This window comes from Dasypus novemcinctus, chromosome 23, assembly GCF_030445035.2.
Source record: "Dasypus novemcinctus isolate mDasNov1 chromosome 23, mDasNov1.1.hap2, whole genome shotgun sequence".
NCBI lineage: Eukaryota > Metazoa > Chordata > Mammalia > Cingulata > Dasypodidae > Dasypus > Dasypus novemcinctus.
In genome coordinates, this window is record NC_080695.1 from 68,293,220 (window position 1) to 68,319,099 (window position 25,880).

At 57.5% G+C, this 25,880-nt stretch overlaps 3 protein-coding genes across 6 annotated transcripts in view; 2 read left to right on the forward strand and 1 right to left on the reverse strand.

Moving 5' to 3' along the window:
* Window positions 1–3,119, forward strand: part of LOC101416573 (ectonucleotide pyrophosphatase/phosphodiesterase family member 7-like) — a 40,698-nt gene extending 37,579 nt beyond the window's left edge. Inside the window, exon 5 of the mRNA XM_023584611.2 lies at window positions 2,824–3,119. Within this exon, the coding sequence (XP_023440379.2) occupies window positions 2,824–3,119 (296 nt within the window). The remainder of the gene's footprint in view (window positions 1–2,823) is intronic.
* A 4-nt stretch (window positions 3,120–3,123) lies between these two features.
* Window positions 3,124–19,090, forward strand: EEF2KMT (eukaryotic elongation factor 2 lysine methyltransferase). 3 transcript variants are annotated; one of them, XM_004478364.5, is made up of 9 exons: window positions 3,124–3,296; window positions 5,941–6,003; window positions 7,676–7,756; window positions 8,722–8,823; window positions 13,469–13,602; window positions 13,685–13,965; window positions 14,976–15,125; window positions 15,796–15,957; window positions 17,229–19,090. In XM_004478364.5, exons 1-8 carry the CDS (start codon window positions 3,201–3,203, stop codon window positions 15,921–15,923), a joined length of 1,035 nt encoding a protein of 344 aa, XP_004478421.1. In that variant the 5' UTR covers window positions 3,124–3,200; the 3' UTR covers window positions 15,924–15,957; window positions 17,229–19,090. The 3 variants fall into 3 exon arrangements, with proteins under 3 accessions (XP_004478421.1, XP_004478422.1, XP_004478420.1); XM_004478365.4 differs by having other exon boundaries at window positions 18,697–19,090; XM_004478363.5 differs by lacking the exon at window positions 17,229–19,090 and having other exon boundaries at window positions 15,796–16,172.
* On the reverse strand, window positions 16,121–25,880 carry ALG1 (ALG1 chitobiosyldiphosphodolichol beta-mannosyltransferase). Of its 2 annotated transcripts, XM_071211406.1 has the most exons (14): window positions 25,620–25,880; window positions 24,618–24,695; window positions 24,400–24,506; window positions 23,173–23,321; window positions 21,878–21,967; window positions 21,455–21,565; window positions 20,789–20,904; window positions 20,632–20,670; window positions 20,319–20,378; window positions 20,137–20,187; window positions 19,470–19,580; window positions 18,632–18,746; window positions 17,753–17,828; window positions 16,121–16,823 (listed from the first exon to the last, which is right to left on the reverse strand). In XM_071211406.1, the coding sequence occupies exons 1-14, from the start codon at window positions 25,834–25,836 to the stop codon at window positions 16,692–16,694; spliced, it is 1,452 nt and encodes a 483-aa protein (XP_071067507.1). In that variant the 5' UTR covers window positions 25,837–25,880; the 3' UTR covers window positions 16,121–16,691. The 2 variants fall into 2 exon arrangements, with proteins under 2 accessions (XP_071067507.1, XP_004478419.1); XM_004478362.5 differs by lacking the exon at window positions 20,137–20,187.

Consider the following 25,880-nt stretch of genomic DNA (forward strand, 5'->3'; position numbering starts at 1 on the left):
AGCACCATTTGGCACTGATGCATCTCTTTCCGCATCTCAATAGTTATTAGACTGAGCCTTGTCTTCCTTCTTACGCCTAATCCTGAGTACAAGCGCAGCCACAGCGAAGCCCCCAGCGTGCTCTCGTGGGTGTGGGGGATTGCGCCTGAGTGTGATAAATGGCCTAAAGAAAGCTGGAACTTTACTTAACCTCAAACTCCATTACAAAATCCAAAATTTAATGTAATTTATATTTGAACTATTAAACTTCTCTATGATTTGAAACATGACTTACATAGGTCTCCATACCCTGAAGCAACATTTTAGAAAGAAATCAATTGGTCCTTTTCCACAGAAACCATTAGCCACAGGAAAGAGAAAAGGAAATGTCTCCATTTACTGATTCAACTACCATGCCTGCAGCACAATTTCTAAAAGGCAGTCATTCCATACAGTTAAAATGCACTCGTTTATTATTATCATCATTATTATAGAAAACTTCAAATCCAGAAGTTCAATCTTTAATACAGCACACGCACATACATACACGCGCCCTCTTGCCACCAGAACCTCTCAGAATACCCTAATGTTTCTCTCTATATCAACACCTCCTGGACTTTCTACTTTTTGTTTTCTTTAAGATTTTTATTTATTTCTCTCCCCACCCCACCCCGCCCCAGTTGTCTGCTCTCTGTGTCGGTTCACTGTGTGTTCTTTTGTGACCGCTTCTATCCTTATCAGCGGCACTGGGAATCTGTGTCTCTCTTTGTTGCGTCATCTTGTTGTGTCAGCTCTCCGTGTGGGTGGCGCCATTCCTGGGCAGGCTGCACGTTCTTTCGCGCTGGGCGGCTCTCTTTACGGGGCGCACTCCTTGCCCGTGGGGCTCCCCTACGCGGGGGACACCCCTGCGTGACACAGCACTCGACCGCTTCCCTCTACTTTTTGTTTTAAGCAGCAGGTGTAATCATCACTTATGCCTGAATACATGACACCCGTGAGTCCAAGTGCCCCTCTGCCCACCCTGCCCCCACCCCCAGGGCCTTGATCCTTCCCAGAATCAAATCTGAGGTGTGTGCCACTTGGTTCCTCCTGAGAACCCACACATCCGGATAAGGGTTTTTTTCGCTGTGTGCCGGTCACTTGGGGCCACACAGGAGCCTTCCTCAATGCGGTTCCCGTGTCTGGACCAGCCTAGACTTATTAATACCGTAGCATGACATCACACTCTCATTCTCACTAAGGCACTGGCCACATATGCACTTTTGCTCCTCAGAGGAAAGGTAATGCATGCTAATAAATTAATAGGCATTATGTGTGTTAATGGAATAAGCCCGGGAGGCACGAGCTGAGCTAACTGGCTCCCCTTGCTTTGTGCTGTCCACAGCAGGCACAGAGCGGAGGAAAACAGCACCCCCAAACCCGAGTGTGCGGCCCAGTTCTGAAGTTCTCATCCAGCCTGGGGGACGACTCCCTGTCACACTTCGGGTGACAGCATCTCAGGATACGACGAGGAAGAGCATTTTTAAGACAGCATGAGTCCAGAAACCACGATTCCCTGTTAAAAAAAAACAAAAAACAAAAAAAACACGACAATAACCACAGTTTGCCCTCTTTATTTAAATCAACACTGTACAGGAAATAAAAGACAAGTTTTGGTCGGATCCTATGCTCACTTGTTTCTGATGGAGAAACCACAGAAAGGAGAGAAAAATTGCATTCCATCAGAATTAATTCCCCCGTCCTCTTCTCACAGCTGAGTGCGTTTCCCATCTGAAAGGGGTGATAAAACTGAATCTGTCCCCTTCATCTACCGTCTGCAAGTTTATTTAACAAATTAACTCTGGGGACTCTTCCAAATGGAGTTTTATGAAAAATGTGCTAAGGTAAACACTTTAGATTTTGAACAGTACCCAAGGGTTGCTAACTACACTATCTTTGAACTCAAGATACAAAAATAACATTGACCTCAAAATAATATTTTTTCCATTCCTCCCTCCCCATCCCCACCTCTACACACACACACACTCACACACACACACAAACACACACACGGGCTAACCCCTACTCCTCCTTCACATCCCTTTCCCTAGAACATCAAAACAACTACTGTAGGGAGCGAATGTAGCTCAGTGGTTGAGCACCTGTTTCCCGTGTACGAGACCCTGGGTTCAATCCCCCTACCTACTAAAAAACAAAAAAACACACCCTCCAACTGTAAGCCCTTGTGGTCCCCTGCGCTAGCCTTCACTGCCACTGTACTCATATTTATTCGTCTGATAATTAGCCCAGTGTCTGTTTCTGGACCCCTGGAAGCCACGGACCAGGCCTGGGTTTTCTCACTATTACATCCCCAGCACCGGGCAGTGCCTGGAGCAAAGCAGGTGCTTAAGTATTTGGTGAAGGAAAGACTTGATGGGTTAGGGACAGACCCAAAGGCTGGGTGTGGGGGGCAGAGGAGGGCGCGGCCCTGCCTTGACCTGATGCCCCATTTCCAGGGACAGAAGTGGGGGGGGGCAGTGGCCTCAGCCCGCGGACCTGGGCCTGATGGGCCCGCTTTGCACACACCGACCCGCTCTGGGCAGTGTCGGCGCGCAGGCTCCCTCCCGCCGGGCTCAGGCCCCGTAGGGACCCTCCTAGAGGCTCGGGAGACTCGGGAATGATCACGCTGGACGGTGGCCTGATCTGACACTCCAGGAGCCTGGCCGCCCCGCCCCTGTTGCCCGTAGCCCCGCCCCGAGCCCCGCCCCCGTCCCCAGAGCCCCGCCTCCACAGCCCCCGCCCGGCCTGGGCCTCGCTTCCCAGTTCCTTGACCTGCTGGGCTCCGCCCCAAGCATCGCCTCCCAGAGCCGGAGCATCGCCTCAGCTACGTCCTAATCCCCCTTTTCTGGCCCCGCATTCCGCCTCGACCCTTCTCCAAGCCCCGCCTCCTGGGGCTCGCACCCCAGCTGAGCCCCGCCCCCAGCTCCTCCTCCAGGGCCTCAGGCAACCTCTCGCGCCCCGCCTTCTTGCCCTCGCGCCCCTTCCGGCCCCGCCCACTCAGCCGGCCCGGCGCCTCGACCCCGCCCGCTGGCCCGGCTAAGCCACGTCGGGCCCGCCCATTGGCCAAACGCACCTCCTCGGCCCCGCCCAATGGCACGTGAGCCGCCTCGGCCCCGCCCCGTGGGCCCGGCCCGGCTTCCGCCTTGTCTCCAGGGCAACGCCCCGCGGGCCCCGTCCACACCATGGCTCCCGAGAAGAGCGCCGAGGCCGTGGGTCTCCTGCGAACGTTCGAGCGCCGCTTCCTGGCGGCGCGCGCGCTACGCTCCTTCCCGTGGCAGGTGGGCGGCGGCGCGCGGCGGGGTTCGGCGTCCGGCCCAGGTCCAGGTGCCCCTCCGCCTTTCCGAGCTGGCGCGCAGGACCCGGCGCGTGGTCCTGGGCGAAACCGCGTGGGCTTGCGGCGGGAGGCCGAGGCGCCGTGCACGTCCTCGGAAGGGAAGGCCTTGCGCCGGCCGCCCGCGCCCTCGCTCCCGGGCCCCTCCCGGCCTGGCGTGGGTCCCCTCCCGAGCTCCCCCTGTGGCTTTGCTTGCTGAGTCCCGAGAGTCTAAGGACCGCGGGGTTTTCTCCCAACTCCCTTTTTCAGTCAGCTCCCTGGCTCTTGTTTGGTTTTCAGGAGTCACGTACATTTCATGATCGTCTCATGGTTTGTTTTTAATATTGATAGTTGTGTTACTGGGTTTTAACTAGGTTTATGACTGTGCTGCATAAATGAATTTCAAGAGCATGTCGGGTGAGTTAGGCCAGTAATTTATTCAGGTAGGGAGGGACGAGAAATGGGAGAAAATAATAGATCATGGGTCCCAGGTAGAGAGGAAGGGGCTGAAAAGTGATTTGAGCAGGCTGATTTACAGACTGCCCAAGTTTTACTTGCGTGGCCACATGGCAGAGGAAAATCAGTGAGGGCAGGGCACAGAAGGTAGGAACAGGGGTCCAAGCCAGGGGGGCAGGGGGGAGAGAGCACGCAATCGAGCCTTCTGTCTGCCTTCTGAACCATTAATTATTCTTTGCTAATGGTGGGGGAGGAGTTCCAGCTGTTTACTGTTTTGATTGATTAACCTCCCCCATCAATCCCCCATGAGGGACCAATGATAACGTCTTTGGGGACTATCTGTGGCTTTTCCTGGCTGTCAGAGGACATCTTGTACTGAGTGGCAGGATCTTGGGGGGAGGGTCTTCCAACAGCCATCTTGGGGTTACTGATGCCCACGTGGAGTTCTTGCCAGATTCCAGATCCATCTATTGATTGCCTATGTTACTAGCTGGCTTTAACTGTAGTATATATTTTATTTGTTTGGGTTTTTTTTTTTTTAAGCATACCATGCTGCCCATTCTAAGAAGTCAGTGCCCCCAGAGCAGCGGGAGACTGCTTCTAAGGAGCACTGTGACCTTAGCTAGGTCACCCACACCTCAGTTTTCTCATCTGTGTAGTCCGGCATTGGATGAAATCTGAAGCAGCACAAGGCTCCTAAACGTTGCCTCTGATGGAAGAGAGATGAGGGAGGTACAAACCTGGCCTGGAAGAAGAGACCAAGGGGGGACCCTCCCCTGTCCTGGGCACCCGCCATTCCTGGCCCAGGTGCCAACCTTGGGGTAGTGACTAGTCATTTGTGTTGTTTCATCAACATAAAACATGTAGCATTCTGAGAGATTATTTCCTGCCAAGAAGGAACATGTGCATCCTTTCACCCAAAATTTCAACCTTCATAATGGCATCATCCACGTGAAATGAGTGCTTACTCTGTGCCAGGCTAAAGGCTTAGTCTTGTCGTCCATACCCAGAAGGTGGGTATGATTGTTACCATCCACATTTGCCTAGGAAGGAAGTAGAGTACAGTCACTGCAGGCTGGGACCTGGGAGAAAGCCGGTCAGCATTTGAATCCTGACTCCAATACTTAGTGTGACCTTAGCAAGTAACTCAGTCTCTCTGTGCCTTAGTTTTCTAATAGGTAAAATGGGAATATAATGACATTTCACCGGGCTGTTGTAGGACATACAAAAGCACCTAGAGCAGTGCCTAAACCCTGGTAAATGCCACATAGTGTTAGCGAGCTCTTTTTTCCTGTCAGCAAATGTTCGTGGAATGCCTTCCACGAGCCAGGCACCGGGGATCAGCTGTACCCATCACAGAAGAGGCCCTGCCCAGATGGGAGTGCCAGAGAGTGAAGGGAAAACCCCAGGTGGTGAGAGTGGCTATAATAAAGTCAGGGAAACAGGGAAATGGGAACGGAGCCACTGGGGGAAGGTTCCTCAGAGAGATGGTGTCAGGGAGGGCCCCACCAAAGAGGCGGCATCTGAGCTTGGACTGGAATGGAGATACCGCCGGCCTGGGGGTCTCAGTGGAGCTGTACGCGCAGGGTCCTGCTGCATCTGAGGAAGAGCAAGGAGGCCAGTGTGGAGTGAGGGGTGGGGCGGGGCTGTGGGGAGATGAGGTCAAAGAGAAGGGCCCTTCTGGGGCCTGGTCAGGAGCCCTGGAAAGATGCCTGGTGCTGGAGCCTGAGAGCGCAGCTGGGCTCGAGTCCCCTGTCAGGAGGCAGCTCAACCCGGCAGGCGAGTACATGCTGATTTCCATCTTAACTAATGGCAAGCTTGAGGCAAGCCCATCAAGCCTCCATGTGCCCTCCCCACACAAGTCCTGGCTGGCCAGTTCAGCCGCAGAGCTGGTCTATCACCCAGGTGGCCTCACAGCAGCAAGGGCTGCTGGGAGCCCGAGACTTCTGACTTCCATCCTTCGACTCGTAACCCCTGACAGCTCAAGGGCAGGCTCTCGGCCGCCTGTGGCTTCCACTTCCCATCGCTCCAGGTCCCTGGGGAGAGCTCTCTTAGCACTTTGCTAACACGGTCTTTGCATGTGTAATGTTCCTGTGAAAATGCCCTTGACATTTCCCCGTCCTCCTCTCTCTCTCTTTAAACTCTCCTCCAAATAGAGCCTAGAAGAGAAATTGAGGGACTCGTCGGATGCAGAGCTGCTGCTGGATATTTTGCAGAAGGTAAGAATCCTGGGCTCTGAGGAATGTCTTTTCAGCCCTCCATGGTGAAACTAGAGATTGCAGGTACAGGAACGGCCTCTGGTGTTTGGTAGCTGCTCAGACAGAGGCTTTCTCCTTTACATTTCAGACAAAGAAGCCGGTCTTGCCCTCCCCGGGCCCTTGGTGGGGTGACTTTGGAGTCTGAGCAACCCAGAGGCAGAACCACCCCTCTGCCTGCTCCCCCCCCCCCCACTGGACCCTGGCCATGTGGCCCAAGGGCAGGTCACACTGCCTCCCGGGACTTCACCTTCTCCGGGTCATGAACCCTTCTGGGTCCAAAAGCCATGGACCCTCTCCCCAGAGCAAGATGCACATAAATTCAGGGGAGTCACAGACACCCCCCTCCAAACACCTCATGTGAGGAGCCCACGTTAGGAACCGCCGAGCTGGCGGGTGAATGGCGATGAGCTGCGGGACCATGTAGAAAAGGCCCACCTGTAGGAAGGGGTCATGGCTCAGTGGTGTCCCCCAGAAAGACAGGCTCACGTCCTGACCTCCCCCCGTCCCAAGAATGCAACCTTATTTGGAAATGGGGTCTTTAAAGATGGGATTTGTTAAGCTACGGCCAGAGCGGGCTAGGGTGGGCCCTGATCCAGTATGACCCATATCCTTATAAGAGAAATCTGGACCCAGACAGACACGAGAAAGAAGACTGACGCGTAAAGACAGAGGCAGAGGTTGGAGTGATGCAGCGTCAAGCCAGGGCTGCCGGCAGCCACCAGCAGCCGGGAGGGGCTGGGAAGGAGCCTCCCCTGGCTCCCTCAGGGGGTGCCCGGGCACCCCGTGATTTCAGACCCTGGCCCCAGAACTGTGCGAGCATGGGTTTCTGTGGCTCCAGCCCCCTGGGTTATGGTCCTTGTTCCGGCGACCCCAGGAAACCACGGGAAGGCTGCCGGGGCAGCCCAGGGGCTGAGCCGTGTCGGGGGCGCTGTCTTCCTCAAGCACCACACTGGTGGGTGCGCGAAGGTGAAATGTGGGAGTGCTGCTTCCACACCTGACACAGGCCCCGGGTTCCAGCCCAAATTGGGCACTAGAAGCCCCTGCAGCAGTCTCTGCAGCTGTAATGGAAAAGAAACATGTTTTAGGAAAGTGCCTCTTGAGACTAAATCTTCCAGATGCATTAGGGACACCTAAGGAAGGGGTCAGGTGCCTTGGGGGTTTACCCTTGTAGTAGCTTCCTGGGGCGGGCACAGCGGGGGGGGGGGGCTAAAACAACGGAACCCACCCTCTCGATGCTCTTGAGGCACAAGAGCATCGGGACGTGCACCCTGGGGAGGCAGGGCCGGCCCCTCCAGAGGCACTTGCCGGGGCTCCCCGCGCTCCCAGCTGGGAAAGCATCCTCCAGGCGCTGCCTTCGTCTTCCCGTGGCCCCTGCGCCTCTCTGTGTGTCATCTCCCCTCCTTTCTCTCACAGGGGCCAGTCAGCGCATTTAGGGCCACCTCAAATCCAGGATCAGGGTCCATAACTTCATTACATCCGCAGAGACCCCCTTAGAGGGCGCAAGGGTGAGGTTCTGGGGGGACTCGCCTTGGGGGACACCACTCCACACACGCCATCCCCGTGTCCCTGGGAGTTTGAGGACTGTAGACACGAGGGGGTCTCTCCAACAGCCCGTGTTTTGTCCTCTTCACAGACTGTGAGGCACCCCCTGTGCGTGAAGCATCCGCCCTCGGGGAAGTACGTGCGGGGCTTTCTCTCGGAGCTCATCAGGAAGGTCAGTCCCGAGCAGCTCTCTGGGGATGGGCCACCTGCCGGTCCTTTGCCTGGCGGCTCTCTGGCCACCGTACCCTCGGCCTGCTGGGCAGCCTGGTCAGGGGCCCCCTCAGCACCTGGCTTCCAGCTGGGGTGTTTCTTCCTCTCCTGCGAGGGGCCGCCCCAAGCCTCGGGGTTCCCAGCTCTCACCCGCAAGCATGCTTCCTGCCCTGAGCCTGGGAGCCCCGCCTCCTCCCAGGTCCCACCAGCCCGGGGGTCTGAACAGTCTCCTGCTGTTGCTAGTCCCAGGGTTGCCTTCACCGCCCCCCTTTGGACTTTAGCTCTCCCAGGTGCAATGTGAGCAGTTCCCCTTATGGGGTTCTCCCCGTTGAACTGCCCGGTGTGGCTCCACTCCTGGCTGCGCCGGGACTGGTCCGGGATGGGTATCAAGGATGGGCCTAAACCGGCTGGGTCTTCCATCAGAGCGGACCTCAGAGCGGCGCCTCCGGGGGGTCAGCAGCAGGTCTGGTGGCGGTGGCCCAGGCTCAGCAGAAGGGCGAATGCCCGCTTCCTCCCCTGGCCACAGTCAGCAGGTCTCCCCGTCACCACGGAGAAGCGGGAGCTGGCCTCCGACGGCCGCTGCTGCTCCCGGGACACGCTGCTGGTGAAAGCCGCACCCACGCGGGGAGGCCCCCCCTGCCGCCTGCCGCTCACGTAACAGCCTCTCGTTTCCTTCTCTAACCCGCACGGGGCTCTCAGAGAGCCCAGTTCTGCTGCCCTCGAGGGTGGCTCCGCCTCTCTGAGGTTCCCCCTCCCGTGAAGGTTTCCACGCCACGGGGCCTACATTAACTGCATTCACCCTAAATCCCCCCAGGTGGAGGCAACTTGGTGCGAATCGTCCAGCCCTTTTAGTAAGAGTAAAGGCGAACGGGCAGAGCCTCTGCTTTATTCCGGAAGGTCACCTCAGTCCCCTTGCTCTGTCCCCAGCACGAGGCCGTCCACGCCGAGCCTTTGGACGAGCTGTACGAGGCACTGGCGGAGGTTCTGACCACCGAGGAGTCCTCCCAGGGCCACCGGAGCTATTTGCTGGTACGAGACATGCACCCTTGTGCCCCTCACAGGACAGATGCCCGTCCAGAGGTGGCAGCTCAGGCCCTGCCCGCCTCTCGTGGGTGCGCATCCCGGGATCCTAGGCGAGGCCAGCCGGCCTCCCTTAGCCTCTTTGGTCCTCCGGAAACAAAGCGCCCCAAGGGAAGCACCCGCCTGAGGGGCTTGTTGGGCAGTGGTTAGATTAGCTGGTGCACGTACCTGGATATCCTGGGCTGCAGCCTCCTCCCGCTCCCCTGCCCTGCCCTCATTGCTTGCTGGACCGTGCCACAGCCTCCTGACTGGGCACCCTGTTTCTTGTCCCCACAAAAATCCATTCAGCAGCCAGAGGAATCTCAGGTCTTTTTTTTTAACCTCTTATAGTAAAATATGGACACAGAAGGCCACACAGAAGCAGTCAGCTTATGAAATCACTGGGTGGTGGCCACCATGGGCACAGCCACCAGGTCAACCTCGGCCAGGCCACAAGGCCCCCAGCCCCTGCCCCAAAGTCACGACCTCCCACCCTCTATAGTAGCCACTTCCTCGAGCCTCCCTGTGGCTTAGCGCACATGTGCACCTCTGGACAGTGGAGTTGAGCTTGCCCATTAACGAGGTGTGACTCAGTCTCTCTCCGCCTGTGGGTCCCCCATCGGCAGTTTTTCTTGCCCTAAGTGTGTCTTGAATGCCCTGGCGGGGCAGCTGCCCTTCTCCCGCCGTCTGCTCGGTGGCCGCTCACGCGCCGTCCCCGTCAGCCCAGCCTCCCTCCGCCACCTCCCGCCCACTGGCGGCTGAACCCAGAGGCTTCGGCCAGAGCACAGCGTGGGAGTCTGGGGGCGCCCCTTGTCTGCTTTTGACTTTTTAGACGTCTGCAGCCACTGCCTGGATCCAGCAAGTCACCGGGAGGCACACAAGGGTGATACTCAGGTTCTCTCGGGGATTTCGTGTGTTTGTTTTTCACTTATTAGCTGGGGTAGTTTTATAAGAAGATGCTTCTGCCCTCCACCACCTCGTCACCCAGTGGTACAGACCTTCTGGGAAAAGCAGGATAAAGGAAGCTCTGTTCCTTGTCTCTCCCCGGTTTACCAGTGAATTGATTGCTTATCATCTCCTGAATGAATTCCAGCCATTGCAAACCTTACCCCTCCCGAAGCTCCAAATGTTCTCCTCTGGGCTGCTCGCATCGGCTCCCACATCCTTACACATCACCCTAACAGTTTTCTTGCTTTATTTTACTTCCCACCTCTCCAGACTCATCCTGAGCATTTCTTCAAGAAGCCCTGGCTTCTTTCTTGGGAAATGACACTGCGGGGCCACCCCTGGACCCTGGGGCTCTCGTAGCCACGGTGTAGGCTTTTCCAGGGGACAGAGACTGGATGTGGGAGAGAGAGTCATGGCTTTTAAGATAAAGTAGCTCATGAGTTCAAAATCAGAACTAGAACTACAGGGTTTGCACTCAGCCTCTGCTGTATTCCATCCGCATCTGCTTCCTTCTATGCTGAAAATCCTGGTTGTCAAGGCCACAGAGGATGGTCAAGGGAGGATGTTCCATAACAAACCACTGCTTTACCCCGTGTTTCTCGTGCAGCCACCTCATAATAACAGCGCTGCCGCTGCCCACTTAGGGCTCCTGAAAACAGTTTACAAAAGCAGTACATTGCTCTCCCCGTTCCGCCTTGTTTTCTTACAGTTGTACCGTAACTACAGTCAGGTCATATAGCCATTACATACTGGGTTAGTTTTCTACTGCTGCCAGAACAAATTATCCCAAACTGAGCAGCTTAAAACAACATTAACTTATTATCCTCCAGTTCTATAGGTCAGAAGTCTGGCGGGCTCGCTGGTTTCTCTTCTGGTCTCAAAAGGCCAAAATCAAGGTGCCAGCAGGGCTGGGCTCTGGGGAGAGCCTGCCTCCGAGCTCGTGCAGGTGGCTGGCAGAAGCGGGCTCCCTGCAGCTGGAGGACCACCATCCCCATTAACTGCTAGCTCCTGGCTGAGGGTTGTTCTCGATTCCAGAAGCTTCCCACACTCCCCATCCCATGCCCCGTTCATCTTCAGCGCCAGCAGCAATGAGTCGAGTTCCTCTCCCCTTCGACTCCCTCCACATCTCTCCGACTTCAGCCAGGAAAGGTTCACTTTTAAGGCCCATGGGATTAGATTGGGCCCACCCAGCTAATGAAGGCTAATTCCCCCACCAAGACCCGTAAGCTTCAGCACATCTTCAGAGTCTCTCTTGCCACATGACATAACATGTTCAAAGGTTCTGGGAATTAGGGCATAGCCATTTTTGGGGGCCATTTTTTGACCTACCCCCGACACTCATCTCTTTCTCTTAAGCCTCACTTAATGTTAGTATCACGGGTACTGTGTTTAGAGCTCACCATCCAGCCGTGTGCTAGTGTCTCTCTCTGTTGTCCAAATTTCACTTTCTAGTAGATTCTTTAGAAAGGACTCCTGGGATTGAGCATCTTTGAGTTCCTGAATGCTGACAGCAGTTCAAGCCATTTAAACCTGGAGTCAGCTTTGCTGGATGTAGAATCCTGACTCGCATTTTCTTTCCTTGCATCTCTGAAATAATATTATTTTGTTTTCTTTGGCATAAAGCATTGCTGTAGAAGAGGCTGATAACAATCTAATTTTCTTTTTCTTCTAAGATGTGCTCTTTTCTCTTAGGTGGCTACAGGACTTTTATTTTCTTAGAATCCACTAATTTTCCTAGACTACGTCTTGAGGTTGGTCATCCTGGGTCCCGATTCTCAGTGCAGTGTGTGCTCTTTCAGTCTTTACTTCAAATCTTTGTGTTTTTCCTGAAACGCTTTCTTGAATTATAATGTTCAGTATTTGGTCTTTGCTATCATTTTCTTCCGTGTGTTGAATCGTCTTTACCTGTCTTTACTCTGTCATTTTTTCTTAAATCACTTGTTCCAGTTTTAAAATTCTGTTCCTTTTCTCCCTGTATTTCTCGGAAGGGCCTCTGCATGTGTTTTTGTCCCTCTTGCGTTCCTTCCAGCCTGGTCTTCGTTTCCACAGCGATGCTTTCTGTTATCGCTCAGTCTTTCAGAATGTAGCCTCATGCTTCTGAGCATTTCCACTTGTGACTCAGGCCTTGCCACTGGTGCTGTGGCCACTCCTGCTGCTGGAAAAGACGAGGGCCGCCCCACTTGTAACTGCTGTCCTCAGTTTGGCCCTCTGTACCCCCACCTGTTTGTATTCTGGGGCTCACAGGGGTAACCTGTCACCTAGCTCTGTGTCAGTGTAGCTCAGGTCTGGCTGCTCTGACCTTGTGAGGATTTGGGAAAATCTAAAGCTATGCTGCACTCACTGCTGCCGTTGTCCCAGAATGCCCCCGAGTGATCTTTTTAAAGAGGTGAAGCCGGTCACACCACTCCCCTACTCAGGACCTGCCAGTGGTGACCCCCGCACTTAAGTCTAAAACCCTAATTCCTTATCATGACCCACAGGGTCCCGCACACTCCGCCTCACCCATCTTGGCTCCAGCCCCCTTGTCTGCCTTTTCTCTTCCTTTAACCTACCAACCTCAGTGCTGCCCCGGGGCCTTGGCACTTGCTCTGCCTGGAATGCCATCTCCCCCAGAACCTTCTGTGCCTCATTTCTCCTCTATATCCAGATGGCAGGTCACAGGTCACCTCCTCAGAGAGGATGTCCCTGACGGATCTATCTGAAATAGACTAACCCTTTTGATTTTCTTCAAAACTACCCTGTTCCTTCACGGTTTGTGTCCTCTGCTGGAACGGAAGCTCCAGGAGCACAGCGTCTGGGGTCCTCTTGTTCCCAGGCATTTCCCAGGCACCCAGAGAAGATGCTCGGGAGAACGTGCTGGCTGATGAACAAAGGGTGGGCGTTCACACGCTCCTAGAGCTGAGCCCCCCCCACAGCGAGCCCGGTCAGCTCAGGCTGCAAAGCCCCAGAGCCAGCCAGAGGCCACCCTGGGCCCCTCCTGGCCGGGGGCCGGTTCCAGAGGCCCCAGCGGGGGAGAATGCCTTTCAGGGCGACAGCCTCCTCCAAACACGCCAGGAGACCAAGGGAGGGGTCCTCCACCTGCTTTGGGGGTACAGGAACCCTACAGAGGCCCCAAGCATCAGGTTAAACTCAAAAAGGCCGAGCCGAAGGTGCAGTTTCGCATGACAGCTCCTGATCCAGAGAGTTGTTTTTGTTATTGTTGTGAATAATCACAGATTCTCAAGAAATGTAAAAATAGCACAGCAAGGTCCCAAGTGGCCACATAGAACAGTGTCACCACCAGGAAATGGCCATTGGCGTGGCATGTGTGTGCACGCGTATGCAGTTATGCCATTGTACTACATGTAACCAGTCAAGACGCAAAACTATTCCACAACCACAAAGATCGCCTTCATGTTGTCCCTTTAGTCACACCCACCCCCTCCCCTGCGCCCCTAAGCCCAGGCACCCATCAGGCTGACCTCCATCAGTAGATCACCGCCATCTCAAGAACATTCTATCCTTGGAATCCCAGAGAACATGAGCTTTGGAGCTTGGCTTTTCTTCACTCAGCACAGTGCCTTTGAGATCCATCCAGGTTCTTGACTGCGTCAGTCGTTCCTTCAGCCCCTGGTGGAACAGCTACTTCTCCTTCGTAGCTGGCTGAGTCCCCCCCCGTCTCGCCCAGCCTTCTGGAGATGCACTTACTCTCCGCGAGAGCTCCGCCATCGTCTCCCACGGAACCACGGGCCTGGTCACGTGGGATGCCGCGCTCTACCTCGCAGAGTGGGCCATAGAGAACCCGGCGGCCTTCGCCAGCAGGTGCCGGGGGGTGCACGGGGCAGGGCGCCAGGGCAGGACAGTCCGGCACCGTCGTGGTCATCCAGTCCCCTTCCCCCACCAGGACCGTCCTGGAGCTGGGTAGTGGAGCCGGCTTCACAGGCCTGGCCATCTGCAAGGAGTGCCGCCCCAGAGCCTACATCTTCAGCGACTGTCACAGCCGTGTCCTCGAGCAGCTCCAAGGGAACATTCTTCTAAACGGGCTCTCCCCGGAGCCACCGCCGCCCCCGGGACACAGCCCGCCAGGCTCGGAGAAGCCCACCGTGACGGTGGCCCAGCTGGACTGGGATCTCGTGACAGGCCCTCAGCTCTCGGCCTTCCAGCCAGACACTGTCATCGCAGCAGGTACTGCCCAGCCCCGGGGATGCTGCCGGGGCTGGGGAGAGGGGCCTTGGAAGGGTCCCTGTGGCTGAAGCTGATGCGCAGGCCTGTGCCTCTCGGGATGGTGCCTCGTTTCGTCAGTGCCCACGGGTGACAGCAGAGCAGTGAACCCTGCTTTTCCCTAGCCAGACTGGCCTCATGTCCTGCTCCAGTAGGGGGACCCCTCAGTTGCCATCCAGAACCTAAAGGAAAAGGGGGCCCCCCACGCACTGCCCCTTTGAGGGGGGTGTGGAACAGGGTGCACCTACGCACACACCCAGTTTTCACGTGGGGGGTGGAAAGGGCCATAGCAGCTCTACATGTTTCCGGGGCCACCAAACTGCCCAGTGCTCCCAGGATCTGGCTGACCCCTCTGCGGGCACCCAGCACCCAGCCCCAGGCCAGGCACTGGGCGCGGCTCTGGCTTCCCGCTGCGCCAGCATGTCTCCTTGGGGCTTCCGCTCCCGTCATTTGCGTAGCCCCGTGGCCGTGCCTGTCTCCACCTGCAAGTCTTCCTCCAGGTCTGTGCACCCTTGTTACCAGATGCCCCCCAAGGGGGAGCACCCAGCTCTGGCACAAGGGCCCATGGGATATGGCGGCATTCGCCCAGACTCCCTTCAAGCCCTGTGTCCCTGCCCAGCGCACCCCACCCCACCCCCCGTCAGCAAATCAGCAGCTCCCTGGAAAGAAAGTCTAAGGCTAGTGAGGTTTTGCTTCATTAAGCACCTTCTAAATAGGCTAATCGGCAAAGGATTGATTTTTTTCTTTAAGAAACACCAATAAGTTCTAGATTTTTTTCATTTGTTGCAACATCTTTCCACAGCCTTTTTTTTCTCCTACCTGGTAAATTTCTGTGAGCCTCATAACATGAATCTAAAGTAACTGTCACTTTCCCAGCCCTCCCCTCGCTCCAAGGTCAGCCGCACCCAGAGTCCCCTTTTGAGGTCCTGACCCTGCTGGGCGGCCCCTCAGTAACTGCAGTTTTTCCCTCGCAGACGTGCTCTATTGCCCAGAAACCATCCGCGCCCTGGTCAGGGTCCTGCGGGCGCTCTCTGCGGGCCCCGAGGGCCGGCGGGCCCCAGACGCCTTCGTGGCCTTCACCGTCCGCAACCCGGAGACGAGCAGGCAGTTCACGGCCGAGCTGGGTAAGCCCCGGGCCGGGCGGCCGGCTGCAGGGACGGGGCCGCTGCGCAGAGGATCCAGCGGGCAGGGCTTAGACTGGAGAAGAGCCCCCGACCCGCCACGGGCTGGGCCACAAGCCACCCCACCTCCACCCCACCCTTAAGGACCCCAAGCGACTAGGGCCCCGGGTAGTGAGGCACAGGGCTGGAGCACCCCTCCTGGGGGCTTCAGAGGGGGCTTCTGCAGCCTTCCAGCCTGTTTCCTTGTCTGTGTGGGAAGTGGTGGCACGTCTGTCAGTTGGGGTCAAGTTTGACCCCACAGGGCAGGTCCCACCACCCACCCCTCTGGGGTCTCTGTCCTCTGTAAAGGGGAGACCCCCACTCAGAGGGGAAGGAGGGAGTGGAAGGGCAGGCCCAGCAGCACACAGCAGCCCCGGCAGCCTTCACCAGCCTCGGCCCTCAGTGGAGCCAGGGGTCACTGCAGAGGCCCGCCTGCTCCTGCGGAGCCCGTCACCCAGGAGGGGCCTGGGCCCGGGAGGCAGAGCCACCACCTCAGAACCAGGGCTTCGTGGGCCCAGCCCTGGAGGTGGACCCCAGGTGCCTGAGGTGGAGCAGGCGAGTGTGGACCCTGTGCGGGGGGCACCGTCCCACCCCGTCCCCAGGCCCCGCCACCCTGATGCCCGCGCTCTCCCAGCCCAGGCCGGGATCCGATGGGAGGCAGTGCCTCGTCACGGCCAGAAGCTGTTTCCCTACGACGAGCACGCGGAGATGGCAATTCTCAAGCTCACGCTGCCGGCTCCACAGACCCACATGGAAACCTGAGCATCGTGGAAGAAAGTTTTATGTGGGAAAGCTGGTAAGAAAACCTTCACTGGACTCGAATTCTTCAAGAGTGTTCAGATCTTCGTCAGGAGCCACCAGCTGTGTCCTAGAGAGTGGCGGGTTTAAGTGTGCAGGGCCCTTCCCACCGGTAGTTCTGACTCCCAGCAACCCCCGTAAGCTAGGTATGGAAGTTCCAGTTCAGAGAGGAGCATTTATTTCACTTGTGCAAATAAAAACACGTGTATCCCAGGGCTCTTCCCGCCGAGCCTGTTTGCCCCTCCTGCTGCTCCCACAGTGCAGGCACCCAAGCGCCTGCCTCCAAGGCAGGAATCACAATTCTGGCCGTGGTGCCAGGTGGCTGACGTCCTAGGGGACGAAGCAAGTAACTGAAAAGGAAGAAACCGTGGGCGGGGGTGAGGGGGAGACAAGGCTCACAGAACAGTAGAAGACAGACATGTTTCATAGCCTGTAAAGAAATTTGGATGAACCACAGCTCCAGGGCCCTTCAACTGCTGGTTCTGAAAAGAACAACTTGGTTTAGCCTGTGGGAGCCACCACCGGCGCCTTCAGCCTCCCACCACTGGGTGGCGCTGCCCCTCTGAAGCGTTTGCCCAGGGACGCAGGCCTGGGAGAGGCTGCACGTGGGGGGAGCTCAGGTGGAGGGAGCGGGCATCAGCGTGGGGGTCCCTCGTCGTCAGGGTGGGTGAGGCGCATCTCCGGCGCCCAGCACAACGCCCCACCCCGGGGGGAGGTTGTCTGGCCTGGTGGTCATCTGTCCACGATCAGGGGGAGCACAATCTGCTCCCAGCTCTTGTCCCAGCGAAGCTGCGTGGACTCCCGCAGATTCTTCCGGAGCTGGTGTAGTTTGCCAGCAGGATCAGGAAACTTTGAGAAAAGCATCTGCAGGAAAAGTAACGACCTGAGGTGACCTCGTCACCGTGCCCCTCCCCGTGCTGAGACACCTACAAAAGCTCAGGCCCATGTCCCCACCTAGCAAAGCCACCTCCCATCCCCACTCCCTCCCCTGTCCCGCCTCAGCCTCTTCGGTGCTTCTCCTGGACACTCCACTCCTCCCCCCATGCCCCCGGGGGCGGGCGAGGCTGCCCCCTCCCAAACACGCGGCCCCATCCAGACGGTTCCTTCCTCCAGAGGGGCCGCCCCTCAGCCCCTCCCAGCACAGCGCTCCCCACCCACGGGCCACGCTGCCGGGCACCTCAGGCTTCACTGTGTTGTCTAAATCGGGTCAGCGCACCACCCCTCTGAAAGTCCCGCTGTCCTGGCCCAGCCACGCCCCTCTGTTTACAGGTTGCTGGTGACAGCTTTCACCTTACAACAGAGACTGAATCATGAAAGAAACAGTCTGCCAAAGCCTAAAAAATTTTCTTCCTGAGTCAACAGTTTGCCGACCCCTCGTCTAAATCATCAAGAATGGCAATATGCTGCTTTCCATAATAGAGAAGTAGTAGCATCCTTTTAGGAATGCTACCCCGTCTTCCACAGCTCGGCCAGGAAGCTTCCCCCACCCTCATGCTGCCCGGTCATCACCAGGGGCACCTCTAAATGGCCCTCCGCCGGCCTTGCTCTGTCATCACTTGCATGGGGGCAGCTCCAAAGACCCAGGAGCAGGTCCTGATTGCCCCGGCGCTGGGCCTGGGCCCGGTCAGCCCCCCCACCCCATGAAAGGCCAGCAGGGAAGGAGGCCCAGCCTCCCGGACCTCTGTGCCCTGCCCCTGCTCCCGTCCAGACCCCCCAGGCCTGCCAGGGCTGCAGGAGCAAGGATTCCGGAAGAGCCAGTCTCCAAAGAGCCGTGCGGCCGGGGCGGGCACTACCTGCAGCTGAGCCGCGAGTTCCTCCCCGTCCCGGAAGACCAAGCCGTTCTCCTCGTGCTTCACCAGCTCATGTAAACTGCCGAGAGAGCCACGGGCGGCCTGAGGGCAGCGCCCACCCAACCCAGGCCCCCCCGCCCCCGCGGCCTCGGGCGAAGCTGGGAGTCAGCTGTGTCAGTTTGTTTCAGGACGTTTTCCTAGACTTGGTGTTGGAAAAGAAGAAACATCTGGAAGGACCAACATCTAAAACCTCCAGCCGGTGGGGGGGGGGGCAGAGATGAGGACTCGGGGCTGTCGTGCCCGGCTCCTCCTCAGGGACAGCTTAGGCTCGAGGATCACGGCTGTATTTTTCTCTTAACTCTGCATCAGAGAAGCAAAGTCCAGGCAGCCCAGAGCACCTTCAGGATAAGCAGGGGGTGGTCCCAGTGGGCCCAGAGCGTGGCCCCCGCAGGCCCTGAGCGCCCACACTTCCCCCTCGGAGGCTGGTGCTGCAGCCCCAAGCCCGCCCTCAGCCTGCGCCAGGGCAGCTGTTCAAGAGCAGCTCCCGACAGGGCTCGGCCCAAACACCGTGTCTGCCGGGCCCTGGAGCCACGGGCACACCCCGGCGACTGGCTCAAACTCAGCAACGTGGGCTCAGCCAGAGGGGAGGGCAGTGCACGCCACAGGTGGAGCCCGCGGGCACGTGTGCTTGGGCCTGGAATCCCCGCACAGAGGACGCGTGTCTTTCTCATGACACCAGCTCTAGGTGGAAGGCGGGCACAGCCCGTCCACGGAAAGCGACAAGGCGCCTCCTGGGGTGGGCTCGAGGGCTCTGGCGGCCCCTGGCCTCCCCTCGCTGCTGGCCTGAGAACCTAGGCTGGGGGGCTCGGGACCCACTCCTACCACTTAAAGCTGACAGCGCACACGGGCAGGCAGCACCCAAACATGTCCACCACCTTCATGGGCAGGTCCAGGCCGCTGGAGGACTTGTGCAGACAGACGCCCAGGTCCGCCGACCCTGGAGGTGAGGGCGAGCGGCTCCGTGGGACACGAGTCCACGAGGGCCGCAAACTGGTGCACCCCCCCGGGGAGTGGAAGCAGAGCACACGAGCCCCCAGGCCAGCGCCAGCCGTCTGGAGGGCCCCAGAGGGCAGCTTGCAGCCTGGAGAAGCAGCGGGACCACCGGCCGCTCCTGCCCCCCGGCCCACGTGAAAACCGCCCGCCTGGGGCGCGCGGACCGTTTTGGTTTCAAGTGACTCCGTTTTTCCACTTAAGCCCATTTTACTTTTAAAAGAACCCATAAGCCGCCCCCACAGAAAACCAGCTGTTCCTGGGAAAATAAAGCCAAACGACAGCAATACACACTGGCTGGAAGCTGCTGCCTCCAAGGGCAGGGGGACGAGACTCCCCTCCTGGAGAGCCAGAAGGGCGAGGGGCCTCGTGCGCCCGCGCATCTGCACTGGGAAGCCGCACACCGGGAAGTACCTGGTCCCCTGGCGGTCAGCCGCGTTCACCCACGGGTTCCCGACAGGCCGCGCCTCCCTCCCAGGGGCCCCTGCGGGGGGGGGGGGGTGTGGGGGGGGTGTACATGGCCCTTGAGCTGAGGTATTATCACATTTTTAAAGAGGTATGAAAACAGAGTACGTGACTGAGGCTAGTAAAATATTCACTATCTGGCCCTCGACGGAGGAAGTGGGTCCGTTCAGCCCTGGGCCTCGCCCGGAGGCCTGCGGGAGCTCACCGAGCAGCAGTGGGTAGTCCTCGGCCTCCAGCCACGGTGTGCACACCCGGACGTGCTGGAATCGCTGCTGGCTGATGAGGCGGCCGTAGTGCTCCTTCAGGGGCCCTCGGCCTTCATGGGGGGAAAAGCAGCGTCAGGGCACGGCCCCCAGCCCGGGCCGCCAGCCGTAGGCCTGAGGAGCCCGTGGGGCACGAGCACCCGCAGTCCCAGAGGCCCCAGGCAGGCTCCATGGGGCCCCTGTAGATACATCACCCAGAATCGCTCCCTGAGCATTCAGACCACAGCCCCCCGCGAGCGGCAGGAAGCCAGCGAGTCCTGGGCTGGGGGTGTGGCCAGGAGGAGCCCCAACCTGGCCTGTGCACCCCCGAGCACCCAGCGGGCCCAGCGCCTCCAGCAGGCAGTGCTGAGGGGACACGCTGAGCTCCGCCCAGGCCACCCAGGCACCCGGGGACCAGGAGGGGTGCAAGTGGGCAGGAAGCCGTTCCCAAACCCACCTGCCTCACCCACAGCCCTTCTGCTCTTCTCTCTTCACTGTTAACTTTCAAAGTAAGCGTAGGGTGGACAGTGGGCTCTTTTGTTTAAAAAAGGGCTTGAAAACCCAGGGGAAAAAGTTGGACATTCAAACCTGGACTCCATGCCCTACTGTGAGAACTTGGGTGAGACTCACCTCTGAGCCTCAGTTTCCCCTCTGTAAAGGGGTGCAGGGGTGTAGATGACCCTACCAAAGAAGGTGCAGTGAGAACTAAGGAGGCAGTGAATGCCACGTGCCTGGCACGTGGATGAGACAGAACAAAGGCTGAGCCTCCTCCGGGCTACTGTCCACTGGGGAGCCCTGGGGCCTGGGAGTACCTGTGATCACACAGACGAGGGGAGGAAGGGGTTCTCCGTCCAGAGCCAGCTGTTCAAACTCTGTTTAAAAATTACAGTAACAGTAATAAAGGCCCCCTGGGACCACAGCAGAAGGCGAATCAGAGGGCCAGGGGGAGGTGAGGGGCGAGGGGCACGACTCCCGAGACAGCATCTCGGACCCAGGCCTCGGCCACCAGTCCCCCAGGTGCCCACCCCACCCGCCACACCCCGAGGGCAGAACAGGCTGCAGGGGACGCCAGGCAAGGCTGGCGAGTGCCCCTCCGCCCACCAGCCCCCGCGGCCACACACCTACTTTCTAGCGCAGCCAGCAAGATGGAAAAGTCTTCATCCTCTGCGAGGGGGAGAAGCGGGTGTCACAGGCCCACCCCCGCTCAGCCAGCCCTCCCCTCCCTCCTCAGGGATCCCCTACCCCAGGGTGAGCCTGCCAGGGGGCGAGGGGCCCTGGAGACCTGTCCAGCTCGTGCTGCTGACCAGCAGGGCTGGCCGCCCCGGCCGAGGCACTACTGTCCTGCTCCAAGGATCCTGCTCGGTGAAGACCGACCTCTCCACGCCCGAGGGCTCTGAGCTGAAGGGGCAGAGCCGCCGCCTGTGAGGGAAGAGCCAGCGGCCCCACGCGGCCCACCGGGGGCCTGCTCGCCGTCTCCACCGACGGGGACTGGTGGCTGGGTGTTGAGGCCACAAGAGCCAACGAGACCAACTCGGTGCCGGCCTGCACTGGGCTACAGGCGTACCGTCCCCTCAGCAGCAAGGGTGACACGAGACCCACCCACAGCCACTCCAGGGAACCAAGAGGAGCCAGCGAGCCACAAAGAGGTCCTCTCCCCTGCCAGGGATGGAAAGATGCCCACAGCCCAGCACAGGGGCCGGCAGGCATTTTCTTAAACTTTAGACTCCGCGGGCCACTCATTCCTTGTCGCACCTGCCCAGCTCTGCCATTTGCAGCACCGGCCAACGGGCAGGGCCAAGTTTCAATAAAGCCCTATTTATAAAACAGGCGCTGGCCCAGAGCCATAGCGGGCCCACCCTGGGCCAGGCGGATCCCCCAGGTTAGCAGCTAGAAGATGGGGCAGCCAGGAGGGCAGCCAGCGCTGCGGGTGCCGAAGGCCGAGACCTACCCGTCCCTGAAAGCGGGGTGGGTGTGCGCCAGCTTCACAAAGAGCTGGTGCTGCACGTCCAGCGGCGTCTCCTTGAAGAAAGACGCTGGCTTGTCGTGGACAGTCACAGCCCTGCAGTGAGATCACAGAGGGGCTTGAGACGGGCAGAGAGAGGCCGAAGGAAGGAGGACCCAGGAAAAGGGGGTGGGGAGTGGAGTCTCAGACAACAGGAAGCTTCAGAACCACGTGGGGGAGCAGAGACAGGTTCTAAGGCCACAGCTGCCTGGACCGTGGGGCCGCCCGCGAAAGAACTCCTGCCTCCCCCTTGCCCTCCGAGGCGGACGCCACCTTCCAGGCCCCCGGCCTGTGCCACCGCACAGCACGCAGTTCTCCACGCCCGCGGACTGGAGCCCCACCCCTCACCCAGGCCTGGCCCTTCCATACTTGATGCTCCAGTTCACGGCCAAGTCCTCCCTCATGGCGTTGGTCACACACAGGTTCAGGTGTGACAGGCGCCCACAGAGCTTCTCGTACCTGGAGAGGCAGGTTGCTGGTCAGCCCGGGCTGCGCCCTGCCTCCCACCCCCCCAGGACTCCCCGTCCCTCCCTACTGAGGAGGTGCAGAGCTGGGGTCTCCCACACCTGGGCCTCTTCCCAGTGCCTGCACTGATTTCCACCTGTACTGTCGTCTCCTTCACACCTTTCTTTAAATCAGGTCACTTTTTAGCTTAAATACAACCACTTTAACAGAAACTGTATATCCCTACCTAAGTGAATCTCCAGTTTCTCCTGCCACAAAAAGGAAAAAGGAAAAGAAAGGCAGCATAAGGCCCATTCTTCAGGCTTAGGCGTGCCGTGCACTTGTCTGCAAAGCAGCCCTGAGGCTGGGCTCAACCTGTTACAGTGGGAGCCGAGCAAATGTAAGAGGGGCGCTTAAGACCCCTAGCTCCAGACAGCCCTGAGCGCGGGGGACCTGAAGGAGAACCGGGAAGGGGATGTCGCAGTTTGAAGTTATCTGACGCCCTGTTGGACCACCGTGTCCCGTTCCTCACTCAGGAAACAGTAAAAGCGTTGGAGTCAGACTGCCTGGGACTGGATTTTGATTCTCACTCTTCCTGGCCATGTGGCAAGCGACGTAATCACCCTCAGCCTCGGTGTCCTCGTTGTAAAAGGAGAGTGATCACAGTGCACCCTTCCTGAGGCTGTCACCCCTCAACGAGCACTCGGTCAAGGGTGTGGCCTGAGGCCTGGCAGGCAGCAAGTGCCCAGAGGTTATCTGCCACCGCCGCTGGGAGCATCACTAACGAAGGAGCCCGTCAGGGTGGAGGCTGGGAGCCCAGGCCCCGGCACGTTCCATTCAGGCTCAAGACACAGAGGCTTCCTCCCCCTCCAGGTCCAGTCTCACCAGCTGGAGCAGACTACAGCCGGTTTCTCCAGCCTCAGTGGAAAGGGAGCTCGCAGAACCTGAGAGCATGCAGGGAAGAGCAGGGGCCCGAGGAGGCCACATGGAGCGCAGAAGCCAGCAGTTGCTCTGGACTTCACCGTCTCTTGAGCCAAAATGCCTTCCTCTGCTTAGGCCTGTCCTCTCGCTTGTAACCTGCATCCGGCCCAGTCCACCAGCTTTGCCCTTCCCCTGCCACAAACACAGGAACCAGCACCGCCGGGTCTCTGCTCCGTCCCTCCTGCTCACCCTGACACTGGCTCGGGGGCAGATGCTGCACCCTCCTCCCAGGCACTCACCACTTGGCCAGCCAAACGAGCGGGTGGCTGGGCCCGTGCTCCAGGCCCATGATGGAGTAGCCATAGTTGTGCCAGTCGATGACAAGCTTGCTCCCAGAGAGGCAGCCCGCGAGCCAGCAGACAGCGATGGCAGGCAGGCCTGGGGGGTTCTGGACAAGGCAGACTTAATAAGAGGAGGAAACCCAGATCACGTGGACAACAAATAGGGTGAAAATAACTGCAGCATACTCGGGGAGGAGTGGAGGATCTTTACAGAAATCTTGATAATAAATAAGCAGAAAAAAGACCCCACCCCTTGCCCCCAAACAGGTATAAAAAGTCTTAAACAGATTTGACCAACCTGAGAAGTCCAAGATCACTGATATTCAAAAAGATTTTAAAATGCCACTTTTTACCTATTGGAATGCAAAGTCTAACATCTAGTAAGGGTGAGGGTGACAGGTTGGGGGACAAGGAGCCCCCATGCAGTAGGAGAATAACTTGGCCCAACCTTATTCCGGGGCCATTGATAGCATTCTACTACATTTTTAAACATATACATTTTGACCAGGCAATTCCAGTGCCATGAATTTATCCCAGGGAAGAGGCGGGACCCATGCAAAAGATGTATGCTCATGATGCACTTGGCATCACTATTTGAAAAAGTCAGGAAGGACCTGAGTGTCTATTAAGACAGGGCTGAATAAATACATTAGGATATATTACATAATGGAACACACTGCAGCCAACTATTAATAAAAGAACAAGGTGCAGCGATATGTTCAATATTGGTGAAGGGAAGAGGTTAAGAGCAGAACTCTAGAACCAGATTGCCAACCTAGGTTCAAATCCTGGCTCCATCCCCTCCTAGCTGTGTGATGGAGGGCGACTTACAGAACCGCTCTGGGTCTAGGGTACTGCATCTCTAAAATGTAGATAATACAAGAACCTACTTTTTAGGGTTGTTGGGAGGATTAAATGAGTTAATACTGTAAAGCTTTTATAACCCTGAGTAGTATGTGATAAGCACAGAGTAAGTGTCAACTACATCTGCAATGGCATGGAAAAACACTATGGACGGGTACCAGGAATAGAACAGACACATACCATGCGGTCCCACAACACATTTTTTAAAGTTTATTTATCCATAGGTAAGCAATTTATCTATCCATTCGGGCATTCCTAAAAGGCTGCAAAGAAAACTGTTAACTCTGGTTCTCACAGAGGGAGGTGGAGGCTGACACATACCTGGAGAAAGATGTAGGCTGATGGTGCCACCTTCACCATCAAAGCATACAGCAACTGCACTGCCTGAAAGACAACTTTGACTCCATACTGGAGAACGCGGGGCCCAACTGCAAGTCAGAAATCGGCAGTCACTACTGAGTAAGCCCTCCAGCAATCTGCAGGCTCCCCTCCACCCTGAAACATTCAGAGGAGGGATCTAGAGATGACATACATCCTACCTGCAAGTCTTGGAAGTTCTCTCAACCCCTCAATCTGAATTCTGTTGCTCTGTAAGATCTCATCATAAGGTTTGGAATCTGAAAAAGGAAAATGTCCCCTTTAAAGTCCCACCAGAATGTGTGTATCAGTCCTGGGACAGAGTAATCAAATTTAAAGTCAGATACTCTCCCCAGCTCAGGCTGAATGGTGGCGAGGAATGCTTTGGAAAAATAAGACTTTTCAAAACCCTTCTCTGTTCTTCAGTAGCGGAAACAGATAATAATATCCAGGTCCCACCAGAATGCCCACAGGGAAGGAGCCAAATCTTACCCACCTTTACTTAAGACAATGCCTGGCACACAGGAGCCCCTATATGGTGGCATTATCCCACCATCAAGGGCCTTCTAGAAAGTCCAACTCGGCCTCCTCGCTCTGGGACAGCCAGCTAAACAGGGACAAATACAACCAGCGCTGTTCCTGCTTTTTCAAGACTGCGTTGAGCTACCCTCCAAAGATGTCAGCATGAATAAAAGGGGAAGGGCAGACACCCCTGCCCTTGCAAACAGGGATAAAAAGCTGGACATGGGGCACCAATGAAACGTTTCCTGCCTGTAGAGCTCTGTGCAGAAGAAACACGGTGCTTGCCCACTGAGGCTCAGCCTAACAAAAGTAACCATATGGACATGTGGGTAGTCACTGGCCCTGGAGTCATACACACCGGGGTTCCAGGCCCAATCTCTCCATCTACAAGAAGAACTCAATGAGATCATACAATATAAATGCACCCAACTCGGTGTTCAACTGCGCTGGCTGTTCCAGGAGATCCACCCAGCAGAGGCTGTAAAGGAATCTGGAAACAGCCGCCTAGGCAAGAAGCGGGCTCGATCAATCTCGGAGAGCTGCCCGACGAAGCTGAGAGAAAAAGGGCAACCAGGCCTCGGTCTCCCTGGAGCAGTCAAAGCTAGAGATCAAAGGCAGGGGAAGCAGCCTCCCTCCGAGAGCCGCGCCCCGGAGGGACTCACCGTAGAACCCCAGGAGCGTCACCAAGAAGCCGTGCTTAGCCAGGGACAGAGCGTGGTACTGCATGCGAGGGCTGCGACCCACGTCGCCCAGCACCACGACGGCCACGTGCCGAGCCGCGTGCCTCCGCCGCCAGCGCTTCCACCTGCCCAGCAGCAGCAGCAGCAGCAGCAGCGCGGGCAGCGCCAGTGCAGACACAGCCGCCATGGACGGCGCCATCTTGGCGTGCCGTCGGGAGTCACGTGACCGCGCCCCTGCTGGCC

Coding starts and splice junctions, on each gene's coding strand:
- EEF2KMT (XM_004478364.5), top strand. CDS start 3,201: ATGGCTCCCGAGAAGAGCGCCGAGGCCGTGGGTCTCCTGCGAACGTTC. Junction 6,004..7,675: donor TGCTGGATATTTTGCAGAAG/GTAAGAATCCTG, acceptor TCCTCTTCACAG/ACTGTGAGGCACCCCCTGTG. Junction 13,603..13,684: donor CCGGCGGCCTTCGCCAGCAG/GTGCCGGGGGGT, acceptor TTCCCCCACCAG/GACCGTCCTGGAGCTGGGTA.
- ALG1 (XM_071211406.1), bottom strand. CDS start 25,836: ATGGCGCCGTCCATGGCGGCTGTGTCTGCACTGGCGCTGCCCGCGCTG. Junction 23,322..24,399: donor CAGCCTACATCTTTCTCCAG/GTATGTGTCAGC, acceptor TGCCTTGTCCAG/AACCCCCCAGGCCTGCCTGC. Junction 20,379..20,631: donor CTTGCTGGCTGCGCTAGAAA/GTAGGTGTGTGG, acceptor ATTTTTAAACAG/AGTTTGAACAGCTGGCTCTG.